Below are 17558 nucleotides of genomic sequence, written 5' to 3'. Positions count from 1 at the left end.
CCTGCTATGCTCCAAACTCTCTGAGTCGGGCTTTACAGACATAAGTTCAATCTGCCCCTTTTAAATGTGTAAGATTCAAAAATGAATTTTTGAAAAATAATGAATTCTTCATATTAACACAGAGCACCATATAAAGTTTTACCCAGGATCACCTTTAGGACAGAGTCAAACACACAGTCCTGCTGCCGAAGTGGAGCAACAAGGTGAAAGCAGGATTCACCTTGAAGAAATGCTTGCAGTGACTCTTACAAAATTCACAACAAAAGCTAAACAAGCACGCAGAGAGGGGCACGTCAAGCAGCCAGAGATGGGCACATCTCACCTGCTGAGCCTTCTGAGACAGCCTGGGCTCCGAGCCGGCCTTGAGGCGCACCTGGCTCTCCGCAGGGATCTGCACCAGGAGGAAGGCGGAGAAACTGCGGGCAACCACGCGGAACCTGCACGGGAGAGCACCGAGGGGCAGGGTGACACCAGATCTGCCAGCCTCAGCAGCAGAAAAACTGTAGGAGCTACCCCCGGGGCACCTCTTGCATGAGGAACTAAGAGAGGAGCTATTCCAATGCATCAGAAACCACTTCAGTCTCACAGAATCCCAGAATGGTTTGGGTTGGAAGGGACCTTAAAGCTTGTCTTGTTCCACCCCCTTCCACAAGACCAGCGGCTCCATGCCCTGTCCAACCTGGCCTTTAACACTTCCAGGGGTGGAAAGGGATCCCAGCTTCTCTGGGTATACACACAATAGGACACAACACATACTAGGAGATGAAGTAATACCTTTACAGGAAACACTGCATCTGTTTCAAGCCTAGCTGAAATACTCCTCAGGTGACAGAATGTAAAACATTACTATCACCCAAATCAAGGGACGAGTTGAAAGACACCAAGAATTCAGGGCAATTTGAACAGCAATGCATCCCAGAAGGTCTTTAAAAACATGAAGTTATGCTTAGGTGCAGCGTTGAATTGCTGTTCCAGAAACATTTATGGGGTTTTCCCTCAGTATTCTTTCCAGAGTGAACTTGATTTTGACAGCTAACAATCAAACTTGGTGTCTCTGTTTAGAAAGTAGAGTGAATCACAACGCTCCTTTGCACATCTCTTAACATTTCCAATACCTCAAGGTTAGGACAGAAATTCCAATGTGTCTGTTTTAATACAAAATCTTGGGAATCAACTGAATTAGTTTTCTATAGATCAGGTGGAAGTACCTTCCTCTAACACACAAACTTTGCTTGAGGGGGGCATTAAGTCAGATTTAGAACTGCATTTTCTTTCCTTTCCCACCACAACCTTTGCAGAGGTTCATACTTGCTTCTTAAGCTGCTTAACACACTCACTGTGCTGTTTCTGTGACAGACCCAAAGAACATTACAGATCTGGGGGAAATGTGGATTCTGATCCCCTTTTAACACTACACTGGACCCAGACCGGGCATGCTAGACCCAGACTGCAGGTTTTTAAATACCATGCCTCAAACCAATTAATCCACCACAGCTCCAGCCCTCACCTGGGTGACAAAGGAGACCTCCTGCCCAACCCAATAGCACCAAGTATTCCAGAAGTGAGTCTCTCTTCAGCCAGCTGGCTCTGCCGGGCCTGGATGGACAGCAGGGTCCTGATGACAGATTCAACCAGAACGGGGTCATCTTGCTCCAGCTGCACCAAGGACAGCTGCATGGCTTTATGCCACCAGAGAAACAGCTTTGCCTCTTCCTTTGCTGAGCTTTAGGTAAAATTTAAAGAAAAACGTAAGAGAAAATAAAAATTTAAGAGTCAGAGCATAGGTTAAGAAGTTTATTCCCCTCCTCATTAGGTCCATGAAGAATTCAGCTTGTTAATTAATAACAGCTAATTTTATCACATGAGGATAGCATAACTGTACCCCACCAGTAATTATACTGCTGTGACTGCTACTGTTATGGATTTGATCCACCAGCTAGCAGGTTTTAAGGGCCTGGACAAAGAACAGTGCTTCCTTTTAAGCTTTACAACTGGAAATGAATGATACTGCAGTCGTAAGTGGATTTAAACTTGCCTAAGACTTGGCACAAAAGGAATGAAGCTGTATCTCTACTCGTTTGTTCTTTTCTTTACTTACCAATAAAACGCTTTAGGAAGCACTGGATGTTGTTACCACAACAACTTAGATGTTTAGTATGATCCTTGAGAAAAGGAAACATTGAAGCTTTTTGTTGAGTAGAGCCCAAAGTGCAGTTCCCCCTATGCTATTTTTAATCTTTCCCCAAACAGCTGGCAGTTTAAGTTAACAACCTCAGATTTTCCACATAAAGCACCATCATGAGTTTTCTCAAGCATCAGACTACCCTCACATTACTCCTCCCAGTCATTTCCCATCACAGGCAATCTCAGATCTGATGTTTAGAGCAAGGTTTAGTCTGCTTTATGTGGTGGCTTTGCTGTCTCCTTCATGCCTTGGCAATGAAATTACTACAGTACCTACTATGGTGAAAGTATTTTTTTTGTATTTCAAGAAACAGTGGGAACATACATTTTTCCAAATTGTTCTTTTACAGAAAATATGAACATTAACATGGGAAAACAATAATCAGGTTTGCTAAATCCTGGCAATATCAGGAGCAACTCTAATTACCATTGCTACATGCATTAAATATTTTCATTTTTACCCCAAAGCTATGCATCCTTTCCCCTCAGAACCCACTTATCTAAGATATCTAAGAGGCTGCTAACCCTGAGCATCCTGTCATGCACTGGCTCCAGGTTTGGTTCAGAGCTGCTGCACAGTCCCCATCCAGCAGCTTCCAACACCAGGTCTCTCAGAGTGCCAGACTGAATATTCAGCACATAACTCATCCCACCTTGTGGACACGCTGGGAAGTGTAACCCAGAATCATTCAGGGTTTGCTTTGAGTCATTTTATCTGAGCACAAATCCTGGCTGTCATTGCAACCAAGCTCATCTGACTGAAAAATGACTGAAGCTCACTCATTTTCTAGCAGATTAAATTCTTTCTTCCATTTAACTACCACAACTACTTTCAGTTGGCACTGCAGGTGGGCAGACTCTGTATTAGCAGATATAGAAAGACAGGCAATTTCATCCAGCATTCTGTTGAAATTAACTTAATTAACCAGGGCTACCTAATTATACCAGCTATACAACCCTAAATAAACTTTAATCTAAATAACAATAATAATAATCCAAAAGTCCAGGCACATTCAGAATCTCCAAGTTTCATACCTGGGGTACACTTGCTCCAGCCATTTGCTGATGGTCAGCAGAATTTTCATTTCATTGGCAAGGGTTTGGTCAGTGTTCAGGCATTGCAGCAGGTAGACATAGAGTGTCAAGTAACTTCCTAAAGACAGGCACTCCTGCAGGAATTCTTCCATGGTTAGCTCAGGAACTTGGAGGGAAGCAAGTATAGGGCCCCAGCCTAACTCCTGGTGGTGAGGGGAATCTTTGAAGAAAGAAGAAGGATAGAACAGAAAGCATGTGAGAAAGCAGCACTTGATAAAACCTAAAAACCAGGACTACTAGTTAAGAGAATCTGGGTTGGTTAAGCTGTTTTTCAGGTAATCAGCATGTCATGCAGTTCTGATGGAGAGAACAGAAGAATTCCATTATCAAAGGACACCTCCTTGAGGTCAAAGTGAGGTATTTTCCCAGCATTCAGCCAGGACTAAAATTTGAACCTTTTTGCAATGGAATTAGAAGTATTTCCCTCAGGTGTACTGAAATCTTCCACACAGTGAAAGAAACAAAAATGTAGTTCCACAAGGATTACGTAAACAGAACGAAGAAGTAAAGGAAAAAAAAATCATGAACACCACACTTTCAGAGTTTTACCAAACTGGAGTGTTTTTTTCTTAAATTAGCTTACAGAACACCAGAGAAGGGGAAAAAAATGTCTTCAGTTCTCCTGGGGTGATTTTTTTTTACAAAACCACTTTATCTGGAAAAATGGCAACACTACAAGAACAAATCACTTTTCACAGAGACAGGTATGGATATTAGGAAAACACACAATTAGGGCAGCTGTAAGACCCAAACCACAGTCACAAAATCCCAGAATGGTTTGGGTTAGAAGGAACATAGAAGACCATCTTATACTATCTCCTTCCACAGGCAGGGATGCTTTCCACTATCCCAGGTTGCTACAAACCCCATCCAGCCTGGCCTTGGACACTTCAGGGATGGAGAAGCCATAGCTTCTCTGGGAAACCTGTGCCAGGGCCTCCCAATTCTGAAAGGGAAGTACTTGTCTCTGATACTGCATCTACCCTTGAAACAGTGTGAAGCCAATTCCCTGTGGCAAAGAGGCTGGAACAAGGTGATCTTTAATGACCCTTCCAAGCCAAACCAGTCCATAATTCCAGAAAATTTGTGCTCAGTGGCATCCCATGTCAGATTTCGCCCTTTTCTGACCCAGAGATGGGGAAACTGAAAGGCATTTTAAAAACTTTTATTCCATTTTCAGTCTCATGTGAAGGGTGAGACAATACAAATATAATCCATGCCATCACAATCAGAAGCCAACGATTTTTTAATTACAGTAAGTGTTTCTTGGCCTCTCACTTTTTGCCACACCATGCTGTAGATGCCTTAAAGCCAATCATCTAAAATTACCCCTCGTGGGCTCTACTACAATGCATCTTTCATAGCTCTATTTCTCCAAAGTATCCAGTCTTATTTGCAAGGCCATCCTTCGAAACTTGTTTCTTGCTCTTTCTCTCTCAGCAATGTCTGTCCTATTCCATGGCAACTCTAAGTCAGCATTTCTTGTCTCAAAGTTTGCACACACAGCAGGCCCACACACTATGAGAGAACTCTCTACAAATCCCACAACCCCAGAGTACCCAGGAGCTGTGGGACAGACACAGGCTGGTACCTTTGCTGAAGTAGGAGGTGATGCAGGCCTCGGTGGTCTCGGCCATGTGGCGCACGGAGGCCAGGCTGTGGCAGGCAGCCGTGAGGAGGGGCATGGCCAGCAGCCCCTGCACCCTGCTGTCGATCCACCTGCGCAGGCTGCCCCGCAGGGACTCGGCCGTGGTGATGCTGGAGTTGTTCAGCATCATCAGCGTCTCCGTGAACAGGCTGCTGAGGGCCAGGTGACGCGTCTGCAGATCCATGTCTGCGAGGCAGGAAACAGAGAGACCTTTCAGGGAAAGACACTGGAACCCAGATGCAGCTTCAGCACTGGGAAAAAACTCTTCCTCATTACACAGCCATGGGCAGGAAGAGACATGACCCCTCACAACAATTTCTGTGGCGTACAGTGAGACACGGATTTCACCTGAACTCACAGACTGACAGAGGTACCCCCAGGATGGTACTAGTACTAAAAATGAGACCTAAATGACCTCAACACACAATCCTGGATGTCTGGATGTGTTATATCACTATGGCACATCAGTATACCTCTTCTACTTCAGCACTGTCAAGTTTTCCTGGTTTTACAATTTGGAACCATTTCTGAGTCACAGAATCATAGAATATTAAGGGTTGGAAGGGACCTTAAATATCATCTAGGTTCCAACCCTCCTGCCATAGAGGAGGGTTGGAACATAGATGATATTTAAAGTCCCACTTCCACTAGATCAGATTGCTCTAGGCCTTACCCAATGTGGCCTGAAGCACTGCCAAGGTTGAGGCATCCCCAACTTCCTGGGCAACCTGTGCCAGTGTACCACCACCCTCACAGTAACAATTTCTTCCTAATACCTAACAATCTTCCCCACTTTCAGTTTGTACCCATTGCTCCTAATCCCTCAGGACCAGGAGAATGGATTTGTGCCACTCTTCCCTTTAAAAAAGAGGTAAATGAGAAGTAAAATAAAAATTTTTAAAAAACGCCAAACCACCAGATGACAAAGAAACAAATCGCTCAAGCTCCTATATGTCAGCCAGTTTTACTCACAAACTTAACCCCTGTTTTTAATGTTGGTTCTGTCACTCCTGACAGCTCTATAGGGCAAGATGCATATTTTTGCTTTGTGCTAATACACCACCTATGTATCCATGACCAAAGCACCATGCCCTGCTGCCCATAAGGGAGAGGTGACAGTCATGTAAATAATTAAATCGTCACAGATGTTCACCAATCCATTCCAAGGAATAAAGGATTTTGACAGCTTTCAAGTAATTTGCCATTTCCTCAACACAAACCTGGGGGATTAAAGATGACTACATCATCTAGCAACTTGGCCATTTCTTGTTCCAAAACTGCAAGGGTTATCTTTCCACTTTGTTCTAAGGTGCTGAGGAACTGAACCACCTGGCGAATGTACACTCGGCACTTCAGCGTTGCATCCTGTCAAACAAAATTAAAATCAATTAGGGACAAAAAAATTTAAAAAGAGAAAAATCACACCTAGAAGTCTTTCCATATTCTGTAATATAAACAAGCAGAATTTCACAAAAGCCAAGAACAGCAAGGAGATGCTTCAAAACTAGTTCAACTCACAAGGTGGATGTGACTATCTGAAGATGCCCCAAAGCCTGCTGAGATTTTCAGGAGCTTCACAATCAGTTCAGCTCCAGCATCCTTAGCAAGGATAACAGAGGGAGGGTAGTGACTGTTGCAGTAGCTGATGATGCTTTCATAGGATGAAATGCCCACAAGCTGCCAAGGAAGGGAGGTGGTCTGTCCAAGAAGATTTATGAGTGGAGATTCCTGCAGATTTAAAGACAATAGTTTAAGCTGCACCTTCTTTGCAGTTTTCAATTCATACTCACAGTACTCAATATTGGAAGGAAGCTCTGGCTTTAGAGAATTTGAAGGAGATGGAGCTGAAAACCCACAGAAACAGATGACCTTAGGGAGTCTGTCTGAAAAGCAATTCCTTATTCAAGCAGTAAGCTAACACATGTACTTCATCTCCAACACTTGCAGAACTGTATTCAGACTGTTGCAGCAGCACAACTGAAGTCAGTGAAAAATGTTAAGATTTGACATGTAAACCTGTAAAGACAGCTAGGAATAAATGGAGACCCATCAAGTTAAAGTCACTTCAGTACATGTTAAAAAGAGGCGTTAATCTATTGTTTTTGAAAATACATTAATGCAAGTTCACAGGAGAAACTGTGTCCCTCATTTTCCATTTATTGAGTCATCCACCAACCTGGGGACTCCTCATGCTGTTATTCTCATAAATACCACCCTGAACAGCACAGCAGCCCCACAGCTCACACAGGCAGTGCAAGTCAGCAGATGTAAAAGTCTCTCTGTCTATGAGCAGTTCCCATCTATTCTTAAACAACTGCAGTGAAAAAGAGCCCCCACAGAGAAACACCAGCTGGTATGGAACTTTGTTAGAAGTTTAGACTGAGTATCAGGGAAAAGCTCTTCTCCAGAGGGTGCTGGCACTGCCCAGGCTCCTCAGGGAAAGGGCATGGCCCCGAGGCTGCCAAAGCTCCGGGAATGCTTGGACAGCACTGCCAGGGATGCACAGGATGGGATTGTTGGGTTGTCTGTGCAGGGCCAGGGGCTGGACTGGATGATTACTTCCAGCTAAGGATATTCCATATCCTATTCTGTGTTTCTACAGGTTTTAGAATGAACAAATACTGAAATTGAGGGGACAATCCAGAACCAACCCAAATTACCCTACTTCTACAAGAATGTGACACTGGTACAAAAAGTACTCCTCAGGTTGCTCGTGCCCTGGAACACAGGGTTGAGAAAGTTTGAGATTTAGATCAAGGTGTCACAGAAGTGCTCTGGGAGGCAAAAACCTCCTGACAGTGGGTCAGTTTAACAGACTGCTGGAGGGAAGGTGGGAATTCCTGAGGCTGACTCACACTGTGTGCAAACAGCTATCTTCTGAAGCTTGAGAAGCTTCTGATAAGCAAACACATTCAGGTCAAAGCACACGAACGCTGGTAATTTTCCTAAACTGAAATACAATCATGGTCAAAGGCCGCCAGTGACATCTTGGTGCAGCACCTTGTAATGCCTCAGAGGAAATGGAGAGCAGAAGATTCTGCAAGTGGTAGAAAGCTGACAGGTGTGAAATGGGACTTTTCAAGATGATCAAGACCCTCTGAAGAGTTCTCCAGAAGCAATGAACTGGATTTAGTCACAACATCTTATGCCCTTCCTAGTAAAGGATTATTTTTCTTTTAAGAGAAGGGTATGAACCTCCACAAAAATTACCTCTTCGCCTATAAGCTGCTCCTCCTTTGCCAGCAGGACCATCATGTACAGCAAACAGACAATCATGCTGTGAGTCTGAGGGTGAGGGTTGGGATTCCAGGCATCAGAGAGGACACTGACCCAGTTTACTTCACATAAAACATAACCCAAGAACAAGAAACAACTCTTGGGGCTGCCTCTTTCAATCTAGGAAGGAGAAACAGACACGCATAAAATGATGCAAGACATAAGTACTTTTATATTTTTGCAGTTCCTTAGCCAACTGTAAATCTACAGTAGCACTTTAGGTCAGCAGAGGAGTAGACAAATGTCTTTTCTCCATCATTTTGTTCCCCATCTTGCAGTTTTACCTTGTCTCAGACGACTTGGAAGTTAGAAAAACATGGCAATAGCAAAATATATTAAATCTAACTAAAAATATTAAATACATAAACAAAAAAGGAGACACTCCAGCAGATCAACAAAGAGGGAGCTGTACAGCTATCCACAACTTTGTCTAAGACTCAAAAGCACTCCTTCACAAAAATCCATCTCAAGCTGAGCAGCTGTGAATGCTAAAACCAAATGTTTTTGTATTAGAAAGCCTGCTTTCTAATAGAACTGCCTCCTGCTCTCCAGCTATTTTCAAGGGCAGCACTGACCATGAACTTAATTCAACAGATGCCACAAACTCACCTTAAAGAACTCTTCCATAAGCATCTGGTCTGGATGCATTTCCTTCCATGGAAGCCTTCTGAACTCAGTGTGGAAAGCATAGAGAATAAACTCTGGCATTTTGGGGGCTGTGCAACACTCACAGTAATGCATTAGGTGTAACCAGAGAGCCCCATGGTGGCTTGGCAACAGCTTTTCTAGAATCAAAGAAAATGGCTGAATTAACAACAGAAAAAAATTCAATAAAACTTGATTACAGAAGAAAGTCTATTTTTGAAGATTAAAAACTTGTAAGTTACACTAAAAGACACTCAAAGAAAAAAATGCACACTAATCTTCAGTATTTTTTTCCTCCAAACCAACAAGTGGGAAGGCTGAGGCTTTCATGCTCACCTTTGAAGCTCTCATGCAAAAGCTTGACGCAATCTGCAAACAGACAGACCATGGTGGAGGCTACAGGAGTGTCACTCTCCAGCCAAGGGTAGCAGGGCTGGCTACTGAAAAGAATCATAACACAAATTTCAGTGTTCAGTTACCTGAGCATAAATATTTGCAATTTAAATACTCTAGAGCAGTGAAGTACAGGTATCAGCAGTCCTCCCAGTTTCAGCTTTTTGGGACTCTCATCTTCTTCCTTAGAAGAGCTGCATAGCTCACTATGCCACTGAAGATCCACTGAGTAAGCAGAAATAACTTGTTTGTTTGATATTTCATAACAGAGTTGAAACAACAGAGCTTTTCAATGATATAATTCACCAAATGCAAACTACCTTCTAACTTCAGTGCTGAAGGCTGCACTCACAACTCCAAAAGCTTTCAATTTTGAAAGCAAGCAAAATTTGAATGTGTAGTAACATAAGTAACTTTTCATGTGAAGACAGAGGTACACAAGGCAATAGATCATCACAACATTCATTTAGCCTGAAGTTTCTTTATGTATACCACTGGTGTTTGGGGTTGTATTTGTTTAGCTTTTTTGTTTTCTTTTAAACAGGTATTATAGATATTATGGAGGCTAAAAAAACGGGAATCTGGAATTCAAGTTTCAGTGTTTTTAAAACTGAGTGAACCCTTCAAATAATCAAGCCTTGCTCACATTATTACAAGATCTTTCTCATATCTAAAATAATTATTCTATCCAAACCTTGGAAAATTTAATGTAGGTCATGAATTAGTTCTGTAATTATTAAGGAAATTACAAAGTGAGAGCTATTTAAATGGAAGGCAAGACAGTCACAAATTATTAAAAAACAGGTAATAATGAAAACCATTCTTACAGGACTAAAGTCTCTATTTTAGCAAAAATTCATTTAATTTTAAAATGCAATATATACCTTGCATCTTCTTTCTCCAGGACCAGTATCCATGGTTTAAAGAGTCCAGCAATGACTGAGTACAAGGACTGCAATGCTAAAAGGAAACAAAACAAAGTTGCTTTTTTCCTTCAAATCAAAAACAGAGAACATATTACACTTTTCTAAATGTGCATATAATATCTGTTTCTCATTCTAACATTCACAGAATTATAGAATAATCAAGACTGGAAAAGATCTCTAAGATCATTGAATCCACCCATTCAATCAGCCCTTTCTGGTCAAATAAAAATTTAAAATACAATATGCTTAATAATAGCTTAAGTTAACAATAGGGCTGTTTTAACAACCATCATAAGCATTTTGCATTGTTAAGATGTTTTATTAATACACTTTTAATAACAGACCAGAGATTGTGGGGGCAATAACAATTCACACTTTAAACCTGCACGTATTAAAATGTGTTAATTAATATTTAAATTTAAATTACTTTAAAAAAAAAGTAAAAGCTGACTTTTTCCAGATTTAAATCATGCATGATGAAGTTCAGTAGTGTCTCCTTCCAAACCTTTGCTCAGAGCAAAAGACTCCATTTTTCTTAAGAAAGTACAATCGCCTCATAAAATAATTTTGAAGCAAGCTCAAATATTAAAAAAGTTTCCTTTCATATTACAAAGCATAAAGTCCTACATGGCCATGAAGTAGCCGCAACATTTCCCATCCGTATTTTAATATTATCATTATTGCACAAATGCAAAGTAAGAAGATTTTGCTGTATATTTAAATGGCCCTTAACAGAGAGAACTGGAGAAATCAGGTGTCTGTTCTTAAGTAATTTGCTTTTCAGAGACATTACCTGCTAAAATTCTGCTGCTGCCAACAGGCTCTTGGGCTAAATTAGCAACCTCAGTGTCAATCAGTCGTTTAATGAGATACTGCAGGAATGTGTTCACTGCAGCCACATAAGGAGTCCATTTTGAAAACAGGCCAAAAGTCCTGAAGTCCACCGAGGCCAGTCGGAGTTTGCAGAAGGATGTAGAAAGCCATTCTATTGTCTCCCTGACCTGTAAAAACAAGGAGGCTATGAATGAGCTGCAGAAGGGCTGCACAGCAGTGTTATCTGTCACTGGAGAGCATCTGTTTCCTCTGAAAAACAAACCCAAGAGGCACCCACCTGTTCTGTGGAGAGCAGAGTTTTTGCAGCATCCCTCACCACAGGACCTTCAGCAGAATCACTTTTCTTGAAACTGCCCTGCTCAGTCACTGATGAATCACATCCCAAAGCCTGAAGTGATGCCTTCCAACAGTCAGGGCTTAGAAGTTGCTCTGATGAGCCTTAGGAAGAAGAAGGGAATGCATTTGTGAAAACCAGAAAGATGTCAGTCCCTTTCTCCAAGCAAGTCAAACAAGGCTGAAATTAGAGCTCCCCGCTTCATGTAAAATTAAGTGAAGTAGGAGTTTAAAAGCCCCAAGTTTAAGGGTGAAAGATCATCTCTAGTTTGCAAATATAATCAACTCAACATCTCCTTTTGGCACATGTTTCTCTTCTTAGACAGCTTCCCAGGCACTTTGTACACTCCTGACTGCAAACACACCCTGAGAGACAGCTGCTCTCTCAGCAGGTATGGTTTGACAAAGAGAAGCACTTTTGTTCTCATTTGAGGGGCACATCAGAATATGGGTGGCATCAAATGTCAACCAGGACATTTTCAGCAAATTTCAGCATCAGTTAACACATCTTCATAATTCCAGCTCTCCACCGATACTGAAGGGTAATCAAAAACAAGAGTTCTGCATTACAGACCATGGCATAATCATCATTAAGAGGTGCTTCCATAAACAGAAGACTCTACTCCATCCTTCTCCTGTTACATGGGCTGAAAATCTGTTGCCACTGATGTGTGTGCCTTGACCCACAGAAAAGCTACAATATGTCTGAAAAAACCACATCACATAGCAAGGCACATAAAAACACCCAAGGCAGAAACCGAAAGAAGTGTAAATAGTTCTGCAGTTTAACTCTGCTGCACAGGGTTCATATTTTTAAGCCAGAAGGGCTCTGCACAAAGCCTTAGGATGCATCACCTCAGATACTCACTCTGCACAAACAACCTTAAGAAATCACTGTAGTGGTCAGGGAACTGATACTGGAGAAGGTTAGTCCAGTGCTTGCAGAAGATATTAAACGGCATCAAAATATCTTCTTCAGGTTCCAGGCCACATGCATTGAGAGCCAAGTGAATGGACTCCAGGAGCTGGGTGCGTTCCGAGAGGGGCGGCTTGGCCACGCTCAGCCACTGTGTCAGGTCAAACTACAACAGAGCACAGGGAGCATTTGTGAGCAGGAGATTCAACAGACACAACCGCTTTGGGAGGAGGGAGAAGTCACCAGGGAAGTTAAATCATGACATTTTTATGTATCTAAGAAAAACCTCATGAATTTGCATCTTGTTGGCCCCAACTCCAAACCTCACTCTCCAAAGGCTATTGATTTAGCATACTGCAAAAGTCTCTAAGATCTATGAAACAGCCCTTGGCCAAGGGACTCAGGTTCATAAAGATGAGTCTGAGTTTCCACACAAGCATTAAACTGGACTGACGCCCACAGTCCATACATTTTCAGGAAGAGGAGCAAAGCCTTTGTAGCCCTTTATCACCTGCTCGGACCTTGGTGAGCAGGGACAATACTGCCACCATGGACAGCTCAGAGTCCTGCCCAGGACAGACTGCCTGCTGCTCCCAGCTGTCCCCCTGTAACTAAAGAGGAGAACCAGAGCAGCATCAAAGGCCAAGTGTTACACTAATTTCTCCACTGGCAGTATCATGAGTAACAGGAGATGTGCAAATCACATCTTGGTTTACCTTACTCTGTTTTATGACAGGCAGGAAGGACATGGGTACCAAACAGAGCTGGAAAATGCAGACACTGTCCCAAATTTTGGTTTGACTGTTAGATACCTGGCATTCACTGGCTATTGTAATGAATGTCTTTGCAGAGACACCAAGCAGAAGAAGTCATCAAGAGATGGTTTTAATTTCAGCAGTAAGCCCTGGGAAGCACATACTGATTCTATCTAGGCTAGAAAAGGCTACTTAAGCTATTTCCTTGTGACTCCAGCCCCTCCAGCTTAAATGTAACACTTACCATTCAGTACGACCAACACAGCTCTACGTAACCTGCTATTTTAAAGCACCAGATTTGCACCTCTTTCCTCTTTAGCTTAAGGACATGGTCTTTAGGCAAAGAACAACCACAGACGAGACCTCACCTTTGTCAGCAGCATGAAGACAACGTCGCTGTTATCCTCACTCAGAAAGGCCACGACTTTCTCATATAAAGTCACAAATTCACTGGGAGAGGCTACAGGAGTGAAGTAAGGAGAAAGGAGAGTACAGAGCCTCCGATTCTGCAGGATGGTCTGGAGCAGACGCTTGCACTCTGATTTGGTCCCACTGATGAACACCTGAGAAATGTCAGAATGGTGGAAAAAAACCAGCCAAATATCAGTCAACTGGAAAATATACCTCTTAAGCTTGTTGTTGAGATACCCACAGTTTTGGTTCTTTTATAAAAAAGGAAGTTTTTCTCAAAAACAAGAGACTGAGATTATAAGATTAACACCAAGTAAATGCTGTTATTCCACAAGATATAACACAAAAAAATATGTCTTCCTAGCTCACTTTAGACTGGTATTTGTGATAACATGTGTTGTCTAAATATACCCAGAATTACCATTTTTTCTGATGGAATAGCTTAAGAAAATGAATCCTGATTTCACCATCCCTGCTTGATAATAGGAAAAATTTAATAGAATTACATCTGTTAAGAACTTCTCAGTATTTCAGCTCTTAGAGGTGTTCAAGGACAGTTGCACACTGAAATAACCTGTATCTAAGATAAAAGTAAGTATCTGGACCCAAAGCAGAGGCTAATGATTTTCTCAGAGCACAAACAGAGCAAACATTACCACCACCACCAAGGACTTGTCTTCTCCACCAGCAAAGCTCTGATATAACTCACTACACAGAGAACACTGCAAGGCTGTGGAAGAAAGGTGTCTAAATACAGAGGCTGACAAGATGTGCATCAACCAGAAAGTGACAGGTAAAAGCAAAGTCTATGCTGAAACACACTTTTATGAACTGAAAGTATCCAAACCTTAGTTACCTGCCCAAAACTCCAGCATTTAACTAACACAATGACAATTTATTAACACTAAGCAGAGGCACATCAGAGCAAGTTTTTATTTTGCTTAAATACAAGCTTCACCTCTCCTAAAGACTGTGCACATTACACAATTAGCTGAAAACAAAATGGGATAGAAACTCAGAAATTAAGGTTTCTGAATTTGTTTGGGACCACCTCCCCCCATTAACAGCAGTGAAATTGGAATAAGCGTCAAAAATCAAATTAAAAAAATTTAGAAAATATTTTCATATTCAAGAAATAAACTCACTTGGCCCAGAATCTCAATGCAGGACGTGAAGAACTGTCTTGTGGGAGGATTACGTTGAGTTTCATCACACACATATTCTACTAATGTAAAAAACAAACCAATTCCAACTTTCTTGATTGCAGGCATAGGCTGCACCTTGTAGATATTTATCAGGGCCCTAAAAAATTAAGTTAAAAAGGCAAATTAAATTTACATATGGAGAATAACCTGTGACAATAAAGAAAGGTTTCTTGCCAATATATAACCTTGAGAGGAGTATTTGTGACACTCCCTGAGTATCCCTCCTTCTCATATCCAGACTGAAAAGTCACAGATTTAGCTCATGTAATTTTGCTGGCTGAAATGGATACTTCCAAACCTTAGAAAGTCTCCATAATCAGAGTCAGAAAGTGAACACTGAAAGATTTCCAAAGCATAGATCCAATGGATTATTTCTCCCTTTAATCATGTACTTCTCATATTCTCATGGCATCTCAACTGCCCTTGTGTTGCAAGAAAAACTACCCCATTTTATTTCACAAGCTCAACAATAAAAGAATTATAACAGAATCAGTCTTTTCTTGTGCACTGCCAAGTAAATGTTTCATTGAGACCAAACCCCTGTCTTCACTAAATCTGAATTAAAACAGGTGAAGAAGATACAGTTCCACAGACCTAAGTCCAAAGAACTAGCTCATCCACAGATTTTTTTTCAGATTAATGATCAAGAATGAAAAAGTAGTAGTGCATAAATCCTTTTACTTGTACAATCATTACACTCCATGGTAAACCAGCTACACTAAGAGAATCCCAGCAGAAATCTGGAAGATTGAGATAAAGTTGCTAAAGTGGACCTCTGGGATAAACTGTAAAAGTGAGGAAGAGGGCCTTGGATGATCCCATTTTATTCATACCCCCCCCCAAAAAAAAGTGGAATTATCTAGCCAGCTTTCACTGCATCATTTCGTTTCACCTATTCAAAAACTACTTCAAATTATAGCACTCTGTTAAAGATTTATGTCCTGCACTATAATGAAGAAAAACCCATAGAGAGTCATATTCACATCATGTAATTTAGCCTATGGCTGAGACAGCTGTGGTACAAGTTTGCCACTTCCTAAAGATTAGCACAGCATCCTTGTCATCTCAGTGTCCTTTTAAAGGATTAGGAGGGCTATTATAATGCACAGAACAATAAAAATAAGTAGAAAACAATAAACAGAAGTACAACACACTACTGTGTGCCCTGCTGAACCTGAGTGACTCTCTGATAGTAAGAATTACTGTGTCACAAACACAGAGGTCTCAGGATTCCAGCTCTGTTGCTGGCCCGAGCTGACGAGCATGACGAAAAACACACAAAGAGGTTCCACATGTTACCTCTAACACACTAAAATGGAATCACAAACACCACCACCCAGGGCAGCATCTGAACGACCTACGTTATGAAATTCTCCACGTGTACAGCTGCTTCCACAACACCCAGGGAAGGTGGCTTCATGGCTTCTGCCTGCAGCTGTCTCACTTCTTTACGCAAAGCATGAAGCTGCTGGCTCACTGCTTCGTTTTTGTGCTTCCCTTCAAACTAAATGACAGAAAGACATACATTCATTGCAGAATAAACACGGTTTTGCTAGAACTCTTCCATGTTGCAGCTATTTCCAAAAACAAAGCAGAGCCCACTCAGAGAACTCTGAATTTGGATGGCTTTCCCCCCTGAGAGCTTTCATCAGATTTAGTACAATGTGCCCAAGCACACATCTTGGTCATGCTCCTAATTAATTATCACACACACATTAATAGAATTCATGTCTTTTATCTGAGGCTATTAATCCACAGGGACTGAAACTTATAGGGATCAAAAAATTAATTTATTAAGCAACATGGAAGTATTTCCATAAACATTTTCATGCTTCTATTCCTATCAGCAAGCAAATTCCCCCATCCATACACTGGGAAGCAGTTTAGAATGGATGCCATGAGCAAAACAAATTATGCAACGACTTATTCTTCAGCTGTTGATCTGCTTCTCCTTTTGAGCATTACACATTAAATGTTTCAGATCACTAATAGGTGTGTGGATTTATTCAGTCAAATGCTACCACTTTTATAATAATTCAGCCATTTCACACTCATCCTGTATGTTCACCAGCCCCCAAACAGAGGTGATGCCATGCCCCTGACCTGGATGGTGAGCTGAGCTGCTCCCTGACAGCCTTTATTTGAAATTCCCCGGCACTCCAGGTGGAGGGTGATCTGCTCCTCCCTGTTGACATACAGCTTAGGCACCGTGTCCAGGATCTCACTGTTCAGAGCAACGTGCTGAGACTCCCAGAGAGCTGCAGTTCTGAAAGGCATTTATTAACAAAATTACCAAAATCTTTCCTGAAAACAGCAACGCTGAGAAATTTTTAAGAGAGGAGATTTCAATTTAATGTGCTGTTTAAACACTCATGACACTTTCCCGGAAAACATAAAAGGTTATTAAATGAAATTGAGCTAAAACTTCAAAGTAATACCACTTCAAAGTCAAAAAAAAAAAAAACAGGTTCATAAGAACAAGACTACTCAAGTAAGTGTGAGTTATTTTGAATTGCTTGATATGACAACCTGGAAGGAAACTGAACAGAATAATCTCTACAGGAAATGCAATTTTCCACCAGACCAAAAACAAAACAAAAACAAAACCTCAAATAAACAAAACAAAACAGAAAAAAGAGAACCCAGCTAAAATTGATAGTGGAATTGTTTAGACACAACCTCTTGGGGGCTTAGTAGCTTTTGTTCTGGTTCATAATATTGTTATTAAATTACTACATTAGGTAAGAACAGCTATAAATTGACCAGTTGTGCTTGAAAACAATTCACCTGGATTATCTGAGTTGGAATATTAAAAACAGAAAGTCTCTTTCATTCACAAAGCTACCAGAACCAGAAATCAGCTTCTCTTTTGGGTGCTTCACATTGCAACTACTACCTTAGTGCAAAAGGGTTAAATAATTCATTGTCAACAAATCT

The 17558-nt window shown here is 41.4% G+C and overlaps 1 protein-coding gene across 4 annotated transcripts in view; it reads right to left on the bottom strand.

Moving 5' to 3' along the window:
* EPG5 (ectopic P-granules 5 autophagy tethering factor) overlaps nucleotides 1-17558 on the bottom strand; it is a 54331-nt gene that overhangs the window by 2688 nt on the left and 34085 nt on the right. For 2 of the 4 annotated variants that reach the window (XM_064403016.1, XM_064403017.1), the window contains exons 27-43: nucleotides 16725-16887; nucleotides 15983-16125; nucleotides 14562-14718; nucleotides 13374-13568; nucleotides 12203-12416; nucleotides 11279-11439; nucleotides 10961-11168; nucleotides 10126-10201; nucleotides 9185-9288; nucleotides 8813-8988; nucleotides 8138-8323; nucleotides 6446-6655; nucleotides 6148-6292; nucleotides 4871-5113; nucleotides 3220-3439; nucleotides 1508-1723; nucleotides 323-437 (exon numbers count right to left, since the gene is read on the bottom strand). In XM_064403016.1, the coding sequence (XP_064259086.1) occupies nucleotides 323-437; nucleotides 1508-1723; nucleotides 3220-3439; nucleotides 4871-5113; nucleotides 6148-6292; nucleotides 6446-6655; nucleotides 8138-8323; nucleotides 8813-8988; nucleotides 9185-9288; nucleotides 10126-10201; nucleotides 10961-11168; nucleotides 11279-11439; nucleotides 12203-12416; nucleotides 13374-13568; nucleotides 14562-14718; nucleotides 15983-16125; nucleotides 16725-16887 (2932 nt within the window). The remainder of the gene's footprint in view (nucleotides 1-322; nucleotides 438-1507; nucleotides 1724-3219; nucleotides 3440-4870; nucleotides 5114-6147; nucleotides 6293-6445; nucleotides 6656-8137; nucleotides 8324-8812; nucleotides 8989-9184; nucleotides 9289-10125; nucleotides 10202-10960; nucleotides 11169-11278; nucleotides 11440-12202; nucleotides 12417-13373; nucleotides 13569-14561; nucleotides 14719-15982; nucleotides 16126-16724; nucleotides 16888-17558) is intronic. The other 2 variants (XM_064403018.1, XM_064403019.1) reach the window with 1 other exon arrangement.

Source organism: Passer domesticus, chromosome Z (genome assembly GCF_036417665.1).
Source record: "Passer domesticus isolate bPasDom1 chromosome Z, bPasDom1.hap1, whole genome shotgun sequence".
In the NCBI taxonomy this organism is placed as follows: domain Eukaryota; kingdom Metazoa; phylum Chordata; class Aves; order Passeriformes; family Passeridae; genus Passer; species Passer domesticus.
This window is presented reverse-complemented; position numbering and strand designations above follow the sequence as displayed.